Source organism: Pseudorca crassidens, chromosome 4 (assembly GCF_039906515.1).
Source record: "Pseudorca crassidens isolate mPseCra1 chromosome 4, mPseCra1.hap1, whole genome shotgun sequence".
Taxonomy (NCBI): domain Eukaryota; kingdom Metazoa; phylum Chordata; class Mammalia; order Artiodactyla; family Delphinidae; genus Pseudorca; species Pseudorca crassidens.
Genome location: NC_090299.1, coordinates 104,349,627 through 104,369,553, shown reverse-complemented (window position 1 = coordinate 104,369,553; position 19,927 = coordinate 104,349,627). Strand labels below are relative to the sequence as shown.

The 19,927-nt window shown below is 38.8% G+C and overlaps 1 protein-coding gene across 2 annotated transcripts; it reads left to right on the top strand.

Moving 5' to 3' along the window:
• The first annotated feature begins 93 nt into the window (after positions 1–93).
• On the top strand, positions 94–19,160 carry GRSF1 (G-rich RNA sequence binding factor 1). Of its 2 annotated transcripts, none has more exons than XM_067736205.1 (10): positions 94–550; positions 3,092–3,248; positions 4,292–4,447; positions 4,846–4,989; positions 5,784–5,919; positions 9,924–10,108; positions 11,054–11,175; positions 12,768–12,903; positions 13,561–13,636; positions 14,608–19,160. In XM_067736205.1, the coding sequence occupies exons 1-9, from the start codon at positions 194–196 to the stop codon at positions 13,608–13,610; spliced, it is 1,443 nt and encodes a 480-aa protein (XP_067592306.1). In that variant the 5' UTR covers positions 94–193; the 3' UTR covers positions 13,611–13,636; positions 14,608–19,160. The 2 variants fall into 2 exon arrangements, with proteins under 2 accessions (XP_067592306.1, XP_067592307.1); XM_067736206.1 differs by lacking the exon at positions 94–550 and adding an exon at positions 836–856.
• The last annotated feature ends 767 nt before the right edge of the window (positions 19,161–19,927 follow it).

Below are 19,927 nucleotides of genomic sequence, written 5' to 3'. Positions count from 1 at the left end.
CCGCCCCGCCCCGCCCCGAGGGCGGAGACCGGGCGGAGCAGCGCGCTCTCCTCCGCCTCCTCCCGACTCGCCGCTGCCCCTGGTGCCGGCGGCGCATGTGCCCGGCAACCCCTCCCCGGCCCTGGATTCCACTTCCCCTCCGCTCACGCTGCAGCCGCAGCCGCCTTCAGGCCCCGCGCCGCCTCCGGAGTCCATGGCCGGGACGCGCTGGGTGCTCGGGGCGCTGCTCCGGGGCTGCGGCTGCAACTGCAGCAGCTGCCGGCGCACCGGCGCCGCCTGCCTGCCCTTCTATTCGGCCGCCGGCTCATTCCCCTCGGGAGTCTCGGGCCGTCGCCGCCTGCTGCTGCTGCTCGGGGCCGCCGCGGCCGCCGCCTCTCACACGCGGGGCCTCCAGACTGGGCCTGTGCCGGCCGGGAGGCTGGCGGGGCCTCCCCCAGCGGCCGCCTCCGCCGCCGCCGCGGCCGCCGCCTCTTACCCGGCCCTGCGCGCCCCTCTGCTGCCGCAGTCGCTGGCGGCGGCGGCGGCGGGCCCGGCGCGCGGTTACAGCCAGGTACGTGGGCGCCGAGAGGGGCCGCGCGCGGGACCCTTCCCCGGCAGTGCGCACGCGCCCCCGCGCCCCTCCGCCCCTCCGCGTGCGCCTCGCGTGCGCGCCTGGGGATCCGCGGCACGCGCCACAGCCCCCCGCCCGCTCCCACCCTCACCCGCCCAGTCCTCCTATTGGGCCCCAGAACAAGGGACGGTCTCCCAGCGCTCGGGTTTTCTCCTTGTTTTGTTCTCCTCTCGAGTCTCTGGTCGGTTGGGCAGTGTAAGTGTGGCTGGGGGTGAATGTTGAGGCCTTGTTTCCCGCCCGCCCATGGTAGGTTTTGTGAGGCTGTTGACGCCCCCACCGCGCATCTCTGTCGCTCTCCGCCCGCAGGTGGTGAAGTTGGGAGGCCGCACCCCCGGAGGGCTGGGACTCTCCGTGCCGCCCGAGCACTAGGCCTGGGCGGCCCTTGGTGCGCCTCGCGGCCCGCTGCTACGAAGGTTCACGCACACACTTGCGTGGGCTAGGTTCGTGGGGAAGGAGGCTGGACCCCAGCGCTCTCCTCGCTCTCGTGTCCCTTGGGAAAGGCGGGCTGCCCCAGTTACTGAAGGTCACCTCTGCACCTTCACTTCCTCTGACAGAAGGTCCTTTAGGACCATGGGTCACCGCTGATGGGAAGGACAGTTTGGAGACTGACATTGGGGGAGGGGGACCGAGGAGAGGAGGCGTCTGGGGCTGAGGCGATGGTTTGGGGACCCAGGAGTGAGTCTACAGTATTTTTTTTTTTTTTTTTTTTTGAGTCAGTGTGTGCTTTAAGTACTCCCATTGCAAATATTTTGTGCCTCGTAGGAAGCTTTCTTTTCTGCTTCTTACGTGGCATCTGGGAAATGTCCGCACACTTTTTGACTACCATGTTCCTGATGCCTTGGGTCATATTATTGTTAATTCAATTTGTGCTTCTCCTTGAACTTAGGGAAACTGGGAAGCTAATCAGCGTGGCTGCTGTCTGCCAGTGGCTGAGCTAATTGATTTGAATCCTGGCCCAATACTTTCTGCTGCCCTTTTCAGTGAAAGCTTGTGATGCTTATGGAATTCTGGGAAAATGGGGAATGTTGCTCTTATTAAAAAAAAAAAAGCAACAAAAAAACTGTCTCTAATAAGCCTTTGTGACCTGGTTACTCTCTTTACTTGATTATTTTTTTCTGTGAATTTGACTAGCATAATGATCTGTTGAGGCTCTGCTAGTAAGTAAGCCTCTGTGCTTACTTTTATTATTGATTGCATAAAATTATGTGTAAATTTCCATGAAAATGATGGGCATATACAAAGGAGTGAAGTATCTCTCTCTTTAGCCCAATAGAGTGCAAGTCACTTGACTTAAAGCCTGAGTTGTCTTCCCATGTTGATAATTGAAGTGCTTGTTGCATTCTTATTAAATAATGTATGAGGCCTCTGCTAGAGGTTTACATTTATCATTGACTCCTTAAAATTAGACATAAATCTTCATGTAAATGGTAGGATGGTACAGAGAAATCTATTTCCTTAGCCTAGTAGAGTGCAAGTCTTAAAACCTGAGTTGTCTTCCCTGGTTATGGTTGTGCTTGTTGGAATCTTATAACATTTCGGTTTTTGTTTAGTGTTGTAAAATAGAGTTCTTTGGGTATGTCTCAGGCTCCTGTTACCTCACACTACTGCTGTTGCCTTTTATGATCTTTCCCTCATTCAGTTGGTCTGACATACTAGTTGACAAATTAATCTTTCCAAGCATCCTGCTGTCTTGTTGATTTACACACTTCTAAATGTCTTTTATTAGCTCCCCTTTACCTACCAGGTTAACGACACACACTGAGCTCAACCCTCAATTCCTCTGCTGTGTGGTACCCAGTTTTTTTTGCCAGCTCATCTTCTTTGGCTCCTAATTGTACCCTACAGTTTAGCCAAATGGAATTATTGTTGTTTTGCAAATGGGCTTCTGTTCATACTGTTTCTTCCCCTCACTTCTCAAACTGGAATGCCTATCCTTTATATATTTCTCTCAGAATTCTAGCCTTCCTTCAAGGCTCATCTCGTATCATGTCTTGATTCTTCTGTTGGTGCTCTGTTATGAATTTCTATAATATCTTGTATCTTAATTATAGCCCTTAAAGCATCTGTCTTGTGTGCTTGTCTTAGTCTGGATGGTACGCTTTTTGAGATGAGGGCCTAATTATGGTGTGCTGTGATTAGGAGATACATATTTGTTAAATTGAAGGGACCCCTGTTGTCCTGCCTTAACTAAAACACTATTATGAGGTGTACTTCGGGACTGATGAATTTAAAAACAAGCCTGGAATAAAATTTATGTCCTGCCAAACCATTAGGCTATACATGCTTGTTGCTTTAGGATGTACAATTTAAGCCAAAATAGGATGAGTTAGATTTGTGAATTTTACTTCTTGCCTCTGAAATACTAATGGTCCCCAAATAATAATATCCAGGGTGTTAATTTGTAGAAACAAACTTTGAAAATAAATTTTCTAAGTAGGTTGTTCAAGAAATATTTCTACATTTCTTCATTTCTCTTGGAAGGAGTCCAAAACTACCTACCTGGAAGACCTTCCACCTCTCCCTGAATATGAATTGCCTCCGTCCAAGTTAGGAGAGGAAGTGGATGATGTTTATCTCATTCGAGCTCAAGGATTACCGTGGTCGTGCACTGTAGAAGATGTGCTTAGCTTTTTCTCAGGTATATTTTATGTATGTTTTGAATATGTAATTTCATCTGACTGAAAGGTAGTCCCATAAAATTCAAGTTAGGCTGTGCTGTAGACATCTTATTTGATGCATGGGAATTGTCTCATTCTGGCTGGTTACATATGCATAGTGACATCATGTGTATCATTTGTCATATATACCAGGTTGAATACCGAAAAATTTTAATGTGAAAAAACTACATGATGCAAAACCAGTTTTCTCTGAAGTTTTAATACGTACATATCAAAAGGTGAAACCTGTTAGCGGGAATATGTTAGTGAGAATATAGATTGAGTAGCTTTTTATGTAATAACATACATTTAGAATACAAGATCACTTAGCAAGTGATATAATTCCCTTAATAACATGTTTGAAGGTTTATGCATCTGTAGTTAAAGTTTCTGTATCTGACTGATTTTTAATTTTCTTCCCTCTTAAGAAGCCTTTAGAAGATGTTGCCTTAAATGTTCTAAAACAATGTAACACTGTATTAAGTACCTGATGTGCATTTGTGTGGATCAAGCAGTTTATAAAGCCACTTACATCTTCAGCTTGCTCCCAGTATAAGTAGTGTGCAGTATGGGGATGTCTTTCTTTGGTAATGAAAAGGGGGAAAAGTTAAATTATTCTTATAGGAGATATATTAGAGTTCTTATGGATATGATCATAACGAAAGAAGACACTTATGCAGAAACCATATTTTAATTCCTTAAGTGATTTGAAACTGATTGTAGAAGCATTTGGAAGTCCATATTACATTTTGTATTGAGCCTAGCCTGATTTGCCATTTAATGATCAGGGGGTCATAAGCTTTTGTGCTAAGGTTCGCTTTATTTCTCCACATGGAACATTATAGAGACTACCAGCTCATCAGCATTTGGACGTCTTCAGTGATGGGGGTTTGTGTAAGGAAAATGACAGGCATTTTGGATATTGCTTTGTTTTGGTTTTGGAAGATTGCAATTCTAGTGACTTGTATGATTGATCTAAAACTTTGATTTCTGGTTTTAATTGATTTTACTCACATACTTTCAGACTGTAGAATTCGCAATGGTGAGAATGGAATCCACTTCCTCTTAAATAGAGATGGGAAACGAAGGGGTGATGCCTTAATTGAAATGGAGTCAGAGCAGGATGTGCAAAAAGCCTTAGAAAAACACCGCATGTACATGGGGCAGCGGTATGTGGAAGGTATGTGAAGTCGTGTTATAGCTTTTCGGGTTCATTACATTGACTGTACTTTTCAAGGCAGCTTCATTTGATCCTGTGTTAGATATTATGAATAGTGAAGTAGTTAGATTCTATGAAAAATCCTTTTCCAGGGTGTGAAAATGAAGCACACAAATAATCTCAGTTTCTTATCTATAAAATGAGGGTGTTGACCCAGTTTACTTCAGAAGTTGTGATGTTACAGCTGGCGCATAGTAAATACTTGATAAATGTCATTTATTATTTTCTCCAGAGAAGTACGTAAGGTTAAAAATACTAGTTTTTAGATTCCTGGATAACCCACCCAGTGTGATGATTTTTTTAATGGCTTCTTCCTTTGTTATGTAAATATTGCATACCTTTTGTGCTCTTTTTCTTAGTATATGAGATAAACAATGAAGATGTGGATGCCTTAATGAAGAGCCTGCATGTCAAATCTACACCTGTGGTAAATGATGGTGTGGTTCGTTTGAGAGGACTTCCTTATAGTTGCAATGAGAAAGACATTATAGACTTCTTCGCAGGTGCTTTTCAGTTATATCGTGTTTGGGGCCTCATATCTTTTCCCCCCATTGTTTCCTTCTTTATCTTAGGTGAACCTTCTCCTGGTAACTGCATGCAGTTATATTAGGTTGTTTAGGGGAGAACTCTTCACTTGGATTGCCAGTATTTATAGATTATATAAGTGTTTTGACCTAAAACACTGATCTTTGGGGGGTGTCGTATTTCAAAATAATTTAATGTGGAGTTTTTTTTTTGTTTTTTTTTACTATTGAGGAAAATATCCTCTCATGAGAGTGGCTATATTTGTCTTAGACAATAGTGATTTATATGATCTAAAAGCATTAACATCTAGGGAATTCCCTGGCAGTCCAGTGGTTAGGACTCTGCGCTTTCACTGTTGAGGGTGCGGGTTCAGTCCCTGGTCAGGGAACTAGGATCCTGCAAGCTGCACAGCATGTCCGTTTAAAAAAAAAAAAAAAAAAGCATTATCATCTTAGGGGTAAAATATGCACCAGTAGTGATGTTAGTCTAAATCTCTGTATATAACTAATGGCAAAAAAACAAATTGTGTGTTTTAGATGGACTGCTTGGACCCTAAATGTTCTGGGAATGTGTGGGTGTTATTAGCTTTTGGCTGCATAATAATTTTCTTCCCATTAGGCATGTATTCAGCTTTGGGACTGGCAAAATAGGCCCACAATTTTACTAATAAACTTAAAAAGAAATTCTTAGTATGTGAATGAATGTGTTAAGTCTAAGAATAAAAAAGCTCCTGTTAGCAGCACTAATTTGTAATAATTTTTTGACATCCTAGGACTGAACATAGTAGACATTACTTTTGTCATGGATTATAGAGGGAGAAGAAAAACAGGAGAAGCCTATGTGCAGTTTGAAGAACCAGAAATGGCCAACCAAGCCCTTTTGAAACACAGGGAAGAAATTGGCAACCGGTGAGTGAAGCAGATACTAATGATGCAGAAGGATCATATTGGCCAATACACTGGGTCGTTTTGATGAATGCAGTATAATATGACTGTAAAATTATCTAAACACAGAAAAAGTAGAGAGAGTAGTATGATGAGTTGTCAAATGCCCATCACTTAGATTAACAAATTCTTAACATTTGTTGTATTTGTTGCATCTGTTTTTTTGGTATGCATCTTTAAGAAAACATTTTTACATGATCCCAATATTATCACATTTAACAAAACTAGTGATAATTTATTATCTAGTGCCAGTCCGTAATCACATGTTCCCGTTTATACCCAAAATGTCTTTCTCCAGTTGCTTTTTTTTTTCCCTCACCAAAATCTAGACATGGTCCATACGTTGTATTTGATTGTTATGCTTCCATTTCTCTTCAATTAGAGCAAATCCCCATTTCCTTTATTTTTATGTTCCCTCTCCCTTTTTATTATTATTATTTTTTCTTTTGGCTGCATGGAGCAGCTTGCTAGATCTTAGTTCCCTGACCAGAGATTGAACCCAGGCCCACGGTAGAGAAAGCATGGAGTCCTAACCACTGGACCACCAGGGAATTCCCCTCCCCCTTTTCAAGATGCAATTGGCTTTTGAAGAAATTGAGTCATTTGTCCTGTACAGTGTCTCACGTCCTGTGTTTATCCTTTTGCTTCCTCACAGTGTCACTTAACTTGTTCCTTTGCATCCTCTATTATTTCCTGAAAACTGGAAGTTAGACCTAAAGTCTTAGATTGATTCAGGTTAACAATTTTGATATAGATACTCTATAGGCAATACTGTATACTGCATATCACATCACACTAGGATACACGTAGTGATGGGTTGAGTTCATTTCTGTTTTTTAGTTTTCTTTATTTCTTTTTCTCTTTTATTTTACTCTTTTTTTGTGTGCTCATTTGTGTTTTAACTTTGGGGGAGTACTCAAAAGTGTCAAATTTTAATTCATTGTCTTGCTTGTTTTCTGACCTTTTTTCTTGAATTCTTTGAAGTTTAAAAAAGTCATTCCAAAGTCGTTCTATTTCAGGATCTACGTATAGAATTGGTTCAAAGGTCTTTATTAAAAAATTTTTAATGAAGAAAATACATGCAAAACACACACCGCCCCCCTTAATTTTCTTTCAGTACTCTTCATATTTTCTTATAACTGGGAACACGTCAGTAATATGTTTTTATGTGGGAACATCAAGGCAGTGTATAGATCTCTTCAGTAAATTAAGAAATGTTGCACATCTGGGTCTGTAAATGCAAAGGATTTGTACAATTCAAGCTTAATAACCTAATTTGGAAAAGCATTGTTGAGAAAAAGAAAACTGGTTCCAGAAACTTGGATTTAACAGTTCCACAGCCAAACAGATAGCAAGTTAGAATTGACATTTAGTTCATTAATTCTCATTAGCCTCTTAGTGAAGTCCTGGGAGAAGTTAGCTCCTCATATATTGTGACTTTTAATATCTTAAACACATATGAATAATTTTCACAGAATTGAATTGTAAGACCTCAAGAGATTGTTAATCAACTGTAAAAAACAAAATGAAACCTTTCTCACTAGATTCTTTTCATACACACAGTTAACCTTTGCGTATTTGTCCGCATGAAGCAAAACAGGGTAGAAAACATTTGTTAAAATGTATATGAAGAAAACTTATCTTGGGAGGATTAAATCAGTGACCTGCTCTGTTGAGAGTACTTTTTCATGGGCGAATATCTATGTCCATTTTTACTTTATGCCCCACCTGTTGTCTTTGGACACCTCTGTTTGCTAGCTATCAGAAATAATATGTATGCATGTTTTATTTTAATTTATTTTATTTAAAAAAAAATTTTTGGCTGCGTTAGGTCTTCGTTGCTGTTCACGGGCCTTCTCCAGCTGCGGCAAGCGGGGGCCGCTCTTCGTTGCGGTGCGTGGGCTTCTCATTGCGGTGGCTTCTTGTTGCGGAGCACAGGCTCTAGGTGCACGGTCTCCAGTAGTTGTGGCTCGAGGGCTCTAGAACGCAGGCTCAGTAGTTGTGGTACATGGGCTTAGTTGCTCCTCCGCATGTGGTATCTTCCGGGACACAGCAAGATCCGCCTGCATTGGCAGGCAGATTCCTTTTTTTTTTTTTAACATCTTTATTGGAGTATAATTGCTTTACAATGGTGTGTTAGTTTCTGCTTTATAACAAAGTGAATCAGTTATACATATACATATGTTCCCATATCTCTTCCCTCTTGCGTCTCCCTGCCTCCCACCCTCCCTATCCCACCCCTCTAGGTAGTCACAAAGTACCGAGCTGATCTCCCTGTGCCATGCGGCTGCTTCCCACTAGCTATCTATTTTACGTTTGGTAGTGTATATATGTCCATGCCACTCTCACTTTGTCACAGCTTACCCTTACCCCTCCCCATATCCTCAAGTCCATTCTCTAGTAGGTCTGTGTCTTTATTCCTGTCTTACCCCTAGGTTCTTCATGACCTTTTTTTTTCCCCTTAGATTCCATATATATGTGTTAGCATACAGTATTTGTTTTTCTCTTTCTGACTTACTTCACTCTGTATGACAGACTCTAGGTCCATCCACCTCACTGCAAATAACTCAATTTCGTTTCTTTTTATGGCTGAGTAATATTCCATTGTATATATTTGCCACATCTTCTTTATCCGTTCATCCAATGATGGACGCTTAGGTTGCTTCCATCTCCTGGCTATTGTAAATAGAGCTGCAATGAACATTTTGGTACATGACTTTTTTTGAATTATGGTTTTCTCAGGGTATATGCCCAGTAGTGGGATTGTTGGGTCGTATGGTAGTTCTATTTGTAGTTTTTTAAGGAACCTCCATACTGTTTTCCATAGTGGCTGTATCAGTTTACATTCCTACCAGCGGTGCAAGAGTGTTCCCTTTTCTCCACACCCTCTCCAGCATTTATTGTTTCTAGATTTTTTGATGATGGCAATTGTGACTGGTGTGAGATGATATCTTATTGTGGTTTTGATTTACATTTCTCTAATGATTAATCATGTTGAGCATTCTTTCGTGTTTGTTGGCAATCTGTATATCTTCTTTGGAGAAATGTCTGTTTAGGTCTTCTGCCCATTTTTGGATTGGGTTGTTTGTTTTTTTGTTATTGAGCTGCATGAGCTGCTTGTAAATTTTGGAGATTAATCCTTTGTCAGTTGCTTCATTTGCAAATATTTTCTCCCATTCTGAGGGTTGTCTTTTGGTCTTGTTTATGGTTTCCTTAGCTGTGCAAAAGCTTTTAAGTTTCATTAGGTCCCATTTGTTTATTTTTGTTTTTATTTCCATTTCTCTAGGAGGTGGGTCAAAAAGGATCTTGCTGTGATTTATGTCATAGAGTGTTCTGCCTATGTTTTCCTCTAAGAGTTTGATAGTTGCTGGCCTTACATTTAGGTCTTTAATCCATTTTGAGCTTATTTTTGTGTGTGGTGTTAGGGAGTGTTCTAATCTCATACTTTACATGTAGCTGTCCAGTTTTCCCAGCACCGCTTATTGAAGAGGCTGTCTTTTCTCCACTGTATATTCTTACCTCCTTTATCAAAGATAAGGTGACCATATATGCGTGGGTTTATCTCTGGACTTTCTATCCTGTTCCATTGATCTATATTTCTGTTTTTGTGCCAGTACCATACTGTCTTGATTACTGCAGCTTTGTAGTATAGTCTGAAGTCAGGGAGCCTGATTCCTCCAGCTCTGTTTTTCGTTCTCAAGATTGCTTTGGCTATTCGGGGTCTTTTGTGTTTCCATACAAATTGTGAAATTTTTTGTTCTAGTTCTGTGAAAAATGCCAGTGGCGGTCCTTATCAAACTACCACTGGCATTTTTCACAGAACTAGAACAAAAAATTTCACAATTTGTATGGCAGGCGGATTCTTAACCACTGGGCCACCAGGGAAGCCCTGCATGTTTTATTTTAAAAGAGTTCAATGTAAAGTTACTTTGTACCATTTATGCCTGTTCACTTTTGCTTTGACATAGATATATAGAGATATTTCCAAGCAGAAGGAATGAAGTTCGAACACATGTTGGTTCTCATAAGGGAAAGAAAACGGCATCTTCTCCCACTGCTAAGTATATAACTGAGCCAGAAATGGTCTTCGAAGAACATGAAGTAACTGAGGATATCCGACCCATGACGGCTTTTGAAAGTGAGAAGGAAATAGGTAAGGATTTGCCTCTTATTGAAACTCATTGTGTCTGCCTTGTACGTTTTGATATTTGTTAAAAAAATTTTTTTTATGACCATGTTGTATCAAATTGTAGATTATAGGACAAAGGAAATTGAGTTAAATGTTTAATTTAATATGTCTTTGAGTGTAGTATGTGCTATGAATACAGTCTTCCCTCAGTATCCCCAGGGGATTGGTTCCAGGACCCACCATGGATACCAAAATCCATGAATGGTCAAGTCCCATAGGCAGCCCTCCATATCCACGGGTTCCACATTCACAGATATGGAGGGTTGAAGATGGTCTTAATTATTTCATAGGTTTTTTTTTTAAATTTAATCATTTTTGCAGATTCTGTATCAAAACCTGGGTTGCACATACACAACAAAAAGAAGTAAGATGTCAACATTTAAACTTAAGGTGGGAAATGATGTGTGTAGAGAGCAGGATTGTTGACTAAAGTAAGGTGTTTTGTTTGCCTCTGTGTTTAATTATTCCTTTGATTCTTAATCCCAAAGCAACATTTGGAATCTTTAAAAGTTTGATAAATACTTTTTAAATTTGTGCTCTAGGATTATCCTGTTAACCATATTTATTCCTTTTTTTTTTTTTTCAAAGTGACTGTAACCCAGGGAATTTCTCTCGTCTTTATTTTTACGTTCATAATCATTTTTCCGTCTCTCAGTTGTTAGAGAAAGGTACGTTCTTTTGTAATCTGGTAATGGCTTGAGACACTAAATCCTATGAGTGTTCAGGTGATACTTGTTAGGCAGCAGAAATTTCAGATCATCTTGGCTTTTAAAATTGAAACCCTCTTCGTTACTAGGGTATTTCAAGAGTAATTGAGGATTTTGTCATAAAGGTCATTCCTAATTATAATCTGCTAATAACTTTTGAAGTGTTTATGTTCTTGATAGTGCTTTTTGTCCCATTTCTTAGAATTGCCTAAGGAGATGTCAGAAAAGATTCCAGAGGCTGTTGATTTTGGAACTACGTCTTCACTACATTTTGTCCACATGAGAGGATTGCCTTTCCAAGCCAATGCCCAAGACATTATAAATGTGTGTGGCAGTAAGATATCCAATCTCAGTAGCTTTGAACAAAAGTTCTAAAGTTTTGAACTTCTATTTAGGGAAGGTAGAGAAGAAAAATATAGTATTTCTGCAGTATCTTTGGACAACAAGGTGGCATCTCCACAGTCGTGGGGACTTGTTTTATTTTCTTTGGCTGAGAGGTGTGGGTTTTATTACATTCTAAGGTCATGTGTATAATGGATGATAACATTTCATAGGTGCAAAATAATATGGCGTAGGTTAAGTATTCAATGTAAAAAAGCTTGGTCTTTCTCTAAATTAGTTCAACCCATTCATTTTTTAAAATTAATTAATTAATTAATTAGGTTGCACCGGGTCTTAGTTGCGGCATGTGGGCTTCTTAGTTGCGGCTTGCCAGCTCCTTAGTTGCGGCACATGGGCTTCTTAGTTGTGGCATGCGCAAACTTTTAGTTGTGGCATTGAGCCAGGGCCCCGTGCATTGGAAGCACAGAGTTTTATCCGCTGCGCCACCAGGGAAGTCCCTCAACCCATTCATCTCTGAGTTTAAGAAAAAGAGACTCCGAGAGCATTTGTCACAGGGCAGTTATATACTAGACACGAATCTAGTACTCCTAAATGCCTGGAGTTATCATTACACCATATAGCCTTCTTGCATCCAGCTTCCCTGATTTTTGAGACAAGGAATTTTTAAAATATTTTCATTTTATGATAGGTACTCTATGAAATGAAAAGATGAAATAACAAAGTCCTTATTGACTTCCTGAACTCCAGGATGTGTGCTTAAGGTAGATGAAAATCTAGGATCCAGTTAGTAGTGGGGCCTCAGAATTAGTTAGTAGTGGGGCCTCAGAATTTGTCTTTATTATTTCAAAAAACCTATTAAGAATCATATTTTTACCTAAATGAAGGTTGCACAGTCTCATTAAAGAATTGGTTTGGTTTGGAATATTAACCACTCAGTGTGGTAGCTCTGTTTAGGTAGTGCTGATAAGAAACTTATTATCAGCTCCATGTTTGATTAAAACATGGTAAAAATGAATTATTAAGAAATGAAGTGTAGGGACTTCACTGGTGGTCCAGTGGCTAAGACTCCGCACTCCCAATGCAGGGGACCCAGGTTCGATCCCTGGTTAGGGAACTGGATCCCACGTGCCACAAATAAATGTCCCGCATGCCACAAGTAAGATCCAGTGCAGCCAAATAAATAAATAAATCAATGTTTAAAAAAAAATAGAAATGAAGTATATTTGACAGACAGTTTTTAGAAACGGGAAAGGAGGTGTGTGGGAGGAATAATAAAAGTGGTCCTTGTTGGTATAAAGAAAAGTTTGATAACTATTGTACATTATTGTATTGTGTATATAGTTTAAGTTCTCTGTGAACAGATATTTGAAATGTAGCCGTGAGTTCTCAGAAGATCAGAAGAGCCAGCAGAGGTGGTAGATGTGTAACTACATTGTTGCTTAAAGAGATTTCCTACAAATAAATTTATCAGGTGTATGAATGAAAGTCTGAAAGAAAAATGCAGAGCCACCAGACTTCTAGAAATTGACCTAGTAACATTATGTTCCTTTTGGCTTCCTTTGTTTGTTGTTTAGTTTTTTGCTCCACTGAAGCCTGTTAGAATCACCATGGAATACAGTTCCAGTGGGAAGGCCACTGGAGAAGCTGATGTGCACTTCGAAACCCACGAGGACGCTGTTGCAGCTATGCTCAAGGATCGGTCCCATGTTCGTAAGTGCTGCCCATGGTTTTTGTTATTTTTGATGTCTATCTTTGTTTACAAATGCCTTTCTCTGTTTTTTGTGGGGGTTTTTTTGTTTCTTTTGTTTTGAGAAAAGCCAGCATAAAGCACTTTTATTGCAATAATAAATCTTGAAACTCATATGTAGTGCAGGGGGGTAGGAGTAGGGGTGGAGGAATAAGCAGCAGTTTCGCTCACCAGATCACTACACAGGACAGCACAGGGATGAGAGAGGGGGAAGGAGAAGCCAGGAAACTCTGAGATCAGCAGGGGGAGCTGAGCATCAAAAAACAGGAGATGCTGAAGCTGTGATGACCAGCATCATTTTCTGAAGACAGCACTCAGGGATTTGTCATGATGGCTGGGCTTTCATGGGTGTTAAGTGTCTACAAACAGTACCTTCAATTTAACTTTCGATTAAAGTTCTTAAAATTAGGAAGTGGAGCTTGGATAGCTGTGAGATTACAAAAGTCCTAAATATCCATTAGAAAAACCACGGGATGGGAAGAAAAGCCAGGTCATGAAGAAGGCTTCAGAGGTCCCTGCTGGCCTGGGGACAGACACCTGTAGTGTCCAACATCTCAGTGAAAACGATCTGCTTTCAAAAGGCAGAGGGTTAAGAACGAATCCTTTTTTGTCATTCTCAGACCATAGATATATTGAATTGTTCCTGAATTCATGTCCGAAAGGAAAATAAGACTTCCAGGGATTCCAGAAAATAAGGTAAACTTAAGAGGTGCAATTGTGTAAATTATTTTCAGTTGATAAGTTAATCATTAACTCACAGATTTATAATATGGTTGAAAACCATTTTAATAAACATCAAACTAATCATGATAATTGAAGCCTGACTATAGGGAATGAAATTCTCCTGGGAAATAGAATTCATTATGATCATACAGTAGCTTTGAGTATTTTCCCCATTAGAATCTTTTTGCATCATTTCCAACATTCATCATGCTATGTGCTTAAAAAGAACTTTTCATCTTTAGTAGCTGTATGTTATAATACACTGAAAATGTGCCTTGTGTTAGCTTGTCGTCCTATAAAATTTACATACATTTCCTCAGTTCTAAGATATTTTTTAGATATCTGAAACCAGGGTGTGTCATGGATTTGTACACTTAATGTAACACTGCTTCTTTTCCTGAAATGGTGTTATGAAAATTGTCCTAGGAAGTACATAGATTTCAGAGTTTTATCTGTGACAAATCAACTAAATATGTATTGATGTCCCTTCCCTGACTCAGTGCCATGTGTTCTCTTTTTCCCCATAAAATCTTTTAATATATTGTATTGTGATCATTTTTCTACATGTAATGGGGCTTTCCTTTAAGACACTTACCTGTAGTGATTTCTTGAAAACACATGGGGCATTTGTTTACTATAGTTGTCATAGGCTATTTTTGGATATAAAGTCCCACAATCTCGTGGGACTTAAATATTTACATTAGCTAAAATCTATGCAAAATATATTCTGCGCCCAACTCTGAAAATCTGCTATCTTCATACCAGGCTGCAAACACTAATGCCTAACTAATTTTCTTCACCTTAGCTTAATTGGTTTGTCAGATAACTTGCAATAAATCAGAAAGAAAAAAAACTATTGAATTTGTAGTTTTAAATGGTATGGGAACTTGTGCAACACATTTTCATTTTGAGTAAGCATGCAACATTTTTTGTTTTATTTTCAGGATGAAGCAAGAAGCATTTCATTTGCACATCTTTCTTGGACATGGGATCTAAAGTTCCAGGTTTTTAGCAGCAACTGCTAGAGAAACCATTTGGGGGTTTGGGGTTAATTGCTTATAAGAAAAATTCCATAATGGACTGTTTAGAAAGAAAAAGGAAAGATTCAGTTTGGGATTATGAAATAAACCACAGATTTACTTTTTTGTTTAAACTGTCCAGGATCTGATTAAAAAATCTGGTCTTTATTTTATATGATTAAACAGTTTTCATAGACGATTTGTGACCCAGTGTAAAGACTACATATTTTTATTCAGCGCTGTCCTTTAAAATCTTTCTCCCATTTTAAAAATGATCTGTTTGAGGTTTTGTTTTTTGCCTGTGAATTAAGAGCTCTGATGTGAAACTTTTTATGGAATGAAATACTGATTATTTTAACCAAATACTCACCAAAGCAAGGAAAGGTTTCAGACCTTTGAACCATTATGGTTTGGCAGAGTTATTTTAATTTTAGGTGTATTTGGTTACTTAGATAGGGGTAGGAATTTTAAAAAAATCAAAACAAAAAACAAATACCACAGATTAGTGAGTGTAAATGACAACAGTTTGGCAGTTTTATGTCTTTAGAAATGTTTTGCCTTTCTAAGCCTTGTGCTGAAGGCATTTAACATTGGTGCCTGTATAATTAAGGAGGCAATTATAGTCTTAATGTAAAAGTTGTCTGACCCCTGCCCCCCCACCTGTTTTTGGTTTTGGGGTAGACCTTAAGGTGTGTGTTAGTCTCAATACTGTGAAGTGACATGTCATAACAGTCCTGACTGGTAAGGACATTAATGGCTTCACTTGAATTTAAACCAGCTCTAGATAGGAAAAAATCTGAGTCTCATTTGCTTTTTCAGTGGGGTAGCACATCCCATATTTTAGAACAAGTAGGGGTGCCTTGCTTAACTACAAATAGCATTTAATGTATAATCGTGTGAAAGGATTATGGATAAAGCTGTATTTCTGTCACATTGTGGCAGTATTTTCTGCTTTAATATTAAACAGCTTGTTATTTAAATATTGGATCAAAATGGCTGGCTTCAAAATGTAGTCATTAATAAACTAACTTTATGTGTACCTGTGTAGGAGAATCAAAGTCCTGTATGTTTTCTTTGCCTTGTTCCTGTTCTCAGGGTGACGACTGTCACGTGGTTACCAGGAGATGCAGTTCTAGTTCTTAAAGTTTAATTAGCCCAGATTTCTGAGAGGTGGTATCTGGAAGAGAGATTATGTCTTCTCTCACTTAATACATAACCATCTTTGATTACCAGCTAAGATACGGAATCACTGTACTGTAAGTAGTCAATAAATGAAGGCTTGTTTCAGGCTGAAGATTACCTAAGAGTATTTATTTTGGAGTGTGTGAATCAACCTAGTACATTTTTATTACATCAAGTCCTGGTATATTATTATAAGAAGAAATGGTTAATTTGTAATTGTGTTTGCTTTTATCATCCTATAAGAGCATGATTCAGTCAACCAGCTTAACATCTTCCGTATTACGACCTAAATAGAAATGTATTTTCATATGTGGTTGAATGTATTGAGCTATAAGAACTGGTGTCTGTAGCCATATGAGCTACTAGAATGCGATCTTTTCTTTCTCCCTCTAGCAGTAGGTCTGTGGAAAAAAATCTGTAGTGTTGATTAGGATTGGGGTTGGTGAGGAATTAATTCATTTGCAATTACTTTATTTTAAACCTAATGAGGGACTTCCCTGGTGGTCTAGTGGTTAAGACTTCATGCTCCCAATGCAGGGGGCCAGAGTTAGATCCCTAGTCAGGGAACTAGGTCCCGCATGCCGCAACTATAGACCCGGTGCAGACAAATAAATACGTAGAAATAAAAAAGATAATGAGTTTCCCTTGCACATCTCTCTGAAAAGAATGAGAGCAAAGCATTAATATATTACGTGGTGGGTAAGCTTGAAGTGTGTATCTTCTTGTCACACTAGTGGCCAAGTTCTCAGAAAAAAGGTGGGCATTCTTGGGAAGTCATCTTATGAATTCATATACTTTCCTGTACTTCCTTTAGTAGGTTATTGCTCATAATTTACATTAGTAAATGAACAATTGCTGACAAGGCAAATTACTAGAAAGGGAAGAAAAACGGATAATAGAATAAAAGTAATCTTTTATTTTTATCCCATCTAAAGACATACTTCTCCCTCTTGAAATTTGACAAGACTGGATTATGCATCATCATTTGCTATTGAAAGAAATAATGACAATGAATTTTGCTCTTCTCTTTGGGTCCTCTTTGTCTTTATAATTTCCTTTGTGGTAAAGCTCTCAGAAATAGTGGGGTTGGATATGTCCAGGTTACCCATATCCTGCTTTGGCTAGCTCAAAGGAATTGCAAGGGAAGACGCATAAGGAGCATGTAAATACCAAGGAGAAGATTGTTGAAGATTGTGATCTGATCTGATGTACTCACTTCTGCCAGGGAATTAAGCGGAACCATTTTGTGCTTGTCTTTCCACGTCTGGGTCAGACGCTTCTGCCAGGTGGCAAGGGAAACTGATTCTGCTGTGGAGCAGTAGGCTCTAAATCCTTCTCACTTCTGTGGTGTGGAGAGAAAGAAGCAGGAGAAAGCCACTTCCATCTATGTGACATTTTGAGGCAGTGACCCTGCTTATTATTAGTTAACATGCCCTATTGGCATCCTCTGCCCTAAACAGTCCCTTAGCGGGTTCTCACTTGGAGATTTTTCTCTGGATTACATCTTGATCATTTTATAATTTAAAACATTCCATTATTTTGAGAGTTTTCCCTAAATTATGTGAAAGGGTTCACGTTCAATTGGTAGGGCCTGTGTTATAGAGTAGAGTGGTATCTCTCAGCAGTAAAGTGCCTAAGTTCCAGGGCTTTGAAAAAAAAAAATTGCTCTAATGTAGTAGGAATACATTTTTCCCGCCTGAATTCAGCAGATCAGAAAATAAATCTCTGAAGTTTGTACGAAGGGAATAAAGCTGCTATAAATATTTGTGTGTAGGTTTTTATGTATACATAAGATTTCAACTCATTTGGGTAAATACCAAGGAGTGTGATTGCTGGATCATATGGTAAGACTATGTTTAGTTTTGTAAGAACCTGCCAAACTGTCTTCCAAGATGGCTGAACCATTTTGCATTTCTACCAGCAAAGAATGAGAGTTCCTGTAGCAACTCATCCTTGCCAGCATTTGGTGGTGTCAGTGTTTTGAATTTTAGCTATTCTAATAGGTGTGTAGTGATACTTAGTTTTAATTCGCAGTGCCATGATGTGCAGGATGTTGACATCTGTATATATTTGCATCGGCATATTGTCTTTGGTGAGGTGTGCAGATCTTTTGCCCAGTTTTTTTAGTTGGGTGGTTTTCTTACTGAATTTCAGGAAGAGGATATAGGAAGGTTTAATTTGGTTCTTAAACCTCGATGATACGAAAATAAATAGAATAATTTTTAAATTTTGTGGTTTTTTGAAGGAAATAAAATTCAAGAGATATGAAGGGCTATACGGTGAGCAGTTTCCTTCCCATCCTATACTTCAGCCACTTAGTTCCCCTTCTCAGGCAACCCTGTTATCAGTTTCTAATGTAAACTTCCAGTGATTTTACTGTATAGATAAGCAAATATTAATAGGCATTTTCATTTATTTAAAAAATATAAATTATAGCATAGTATGTATACTATTCTGTACATTTCTTCCCATTTAATTACATTCTAAATATTTTATATCCATATATAAAATCCTTCCTCATTTTTTAAAATGATTGTACAGTGTGGGTGTATTTCATTTAACCTGTCCTTACTGATGAAGATGTAAATTGTTTCCAACCTTTTGCTGTTATACTGCTGAAATGAATTACCTTGTATAAATTTGTATCATTTTGTACATACATAAATTTCTCTGTAGGATAAATGATCAGAGTATGTGCACTTGTAATTTATATCTAAAATTCAATTGATATCTATAATTTGTTTTTCCTTAGTTTGCACCAGCAATGCAATGCAAGCGTCTATTTCCCCATAGCCCCCCAACACAGTGTATTAGCAATCTGTTCTTTGCCAATCTGCCAAGGTTAAAAAAAACACACAGAATGGTATTCTCTTATGATGGAGCATTTCTTCATGTTTAAGGGGCTTTGGGATTTTTTTTCTTATAAATTTGTCTTCATATCCTCTCCCCATTTTTCTTTTTCTCTTATAATCCCCATCTACTTATCCTCATTAATTTTAAATCAACTTCAAGACAGCATCATTTTATCTGGATATATTTCAGTGTACATCTCTTTTAAAAAAAAGACTTTAAAAAGTACCATCATTCCTAAAAATACTAATTTCTTATCAAATATCTATATGAAATGTCATTTTATAAAAGTATATTTGAATCATGATCTGAACAACAGTCCACACATTGCAATGGTTATTATGTCTCTTTTTTCCCCTGCAACATGTTTTAATAAAAAAATTCAAGTATCTGGAAAAGTTGGATTAAAAACATGCCTATACCTACCACCTAGATTCTACAAGTAACATTTTGCCATATTTTCTTCATCATGTATCTGTGCACCCATCAGTCTTTTTTCTTTATGTGTGTCAAAGTTGTAGACATCTATACTTGAATCTTAAGCTTTGTGGCATCCATATCATTAAGTAGACTTCTTGTTCTTGAGGTAAAATTTACAGTGAATTGAACAAATATTAATTTGATGAGTTTTGACATACAGCTGTGTAACCCAAACCCCTTATACAAGCTATGGAACATTTCCATCACGTCAGAAAATTTCTGTAGTCAATTCCTGTACCTCTCCCATCCCTTTTTATTAGGATTTTGTCTTCACCATAGATTAGTTTGGCCTATTCTAGAACTTCATAGAAATGGAATCAGTATGTATTATTGTGTAAATTTCTTCCTCTCAGCATGTGTTGAGATTCATCTATGTGTTTCAGCTCTTTGTTCCTTTTCATTGTTGAGTAGTATTCCATTGTATGAATATGCTATAGTTTAACCTTTCACTTGTCGGGTGAACAGCTTGTGGGCGCTGGGCTGTTTCCAGTTTTTGGCTATTATGAATAAAGTTGCTGTGAATATCCTGTGCAAGGCTTCTTGTGGACCCACGTTTTAATTTCTTTTGGGTAAGTACTTAGTAGAATATCCTAAATTGCAAGGTTGATACATTTTTAATTTTACTAGAAATTGACATATCCTTTTCCAGAGTGGTCATCCTGTTTTAAACACCCGCAAACAATATGAGAGTTCCAGTTGATCCACATCCTCACCATCTGATGTTTTCAGCCTG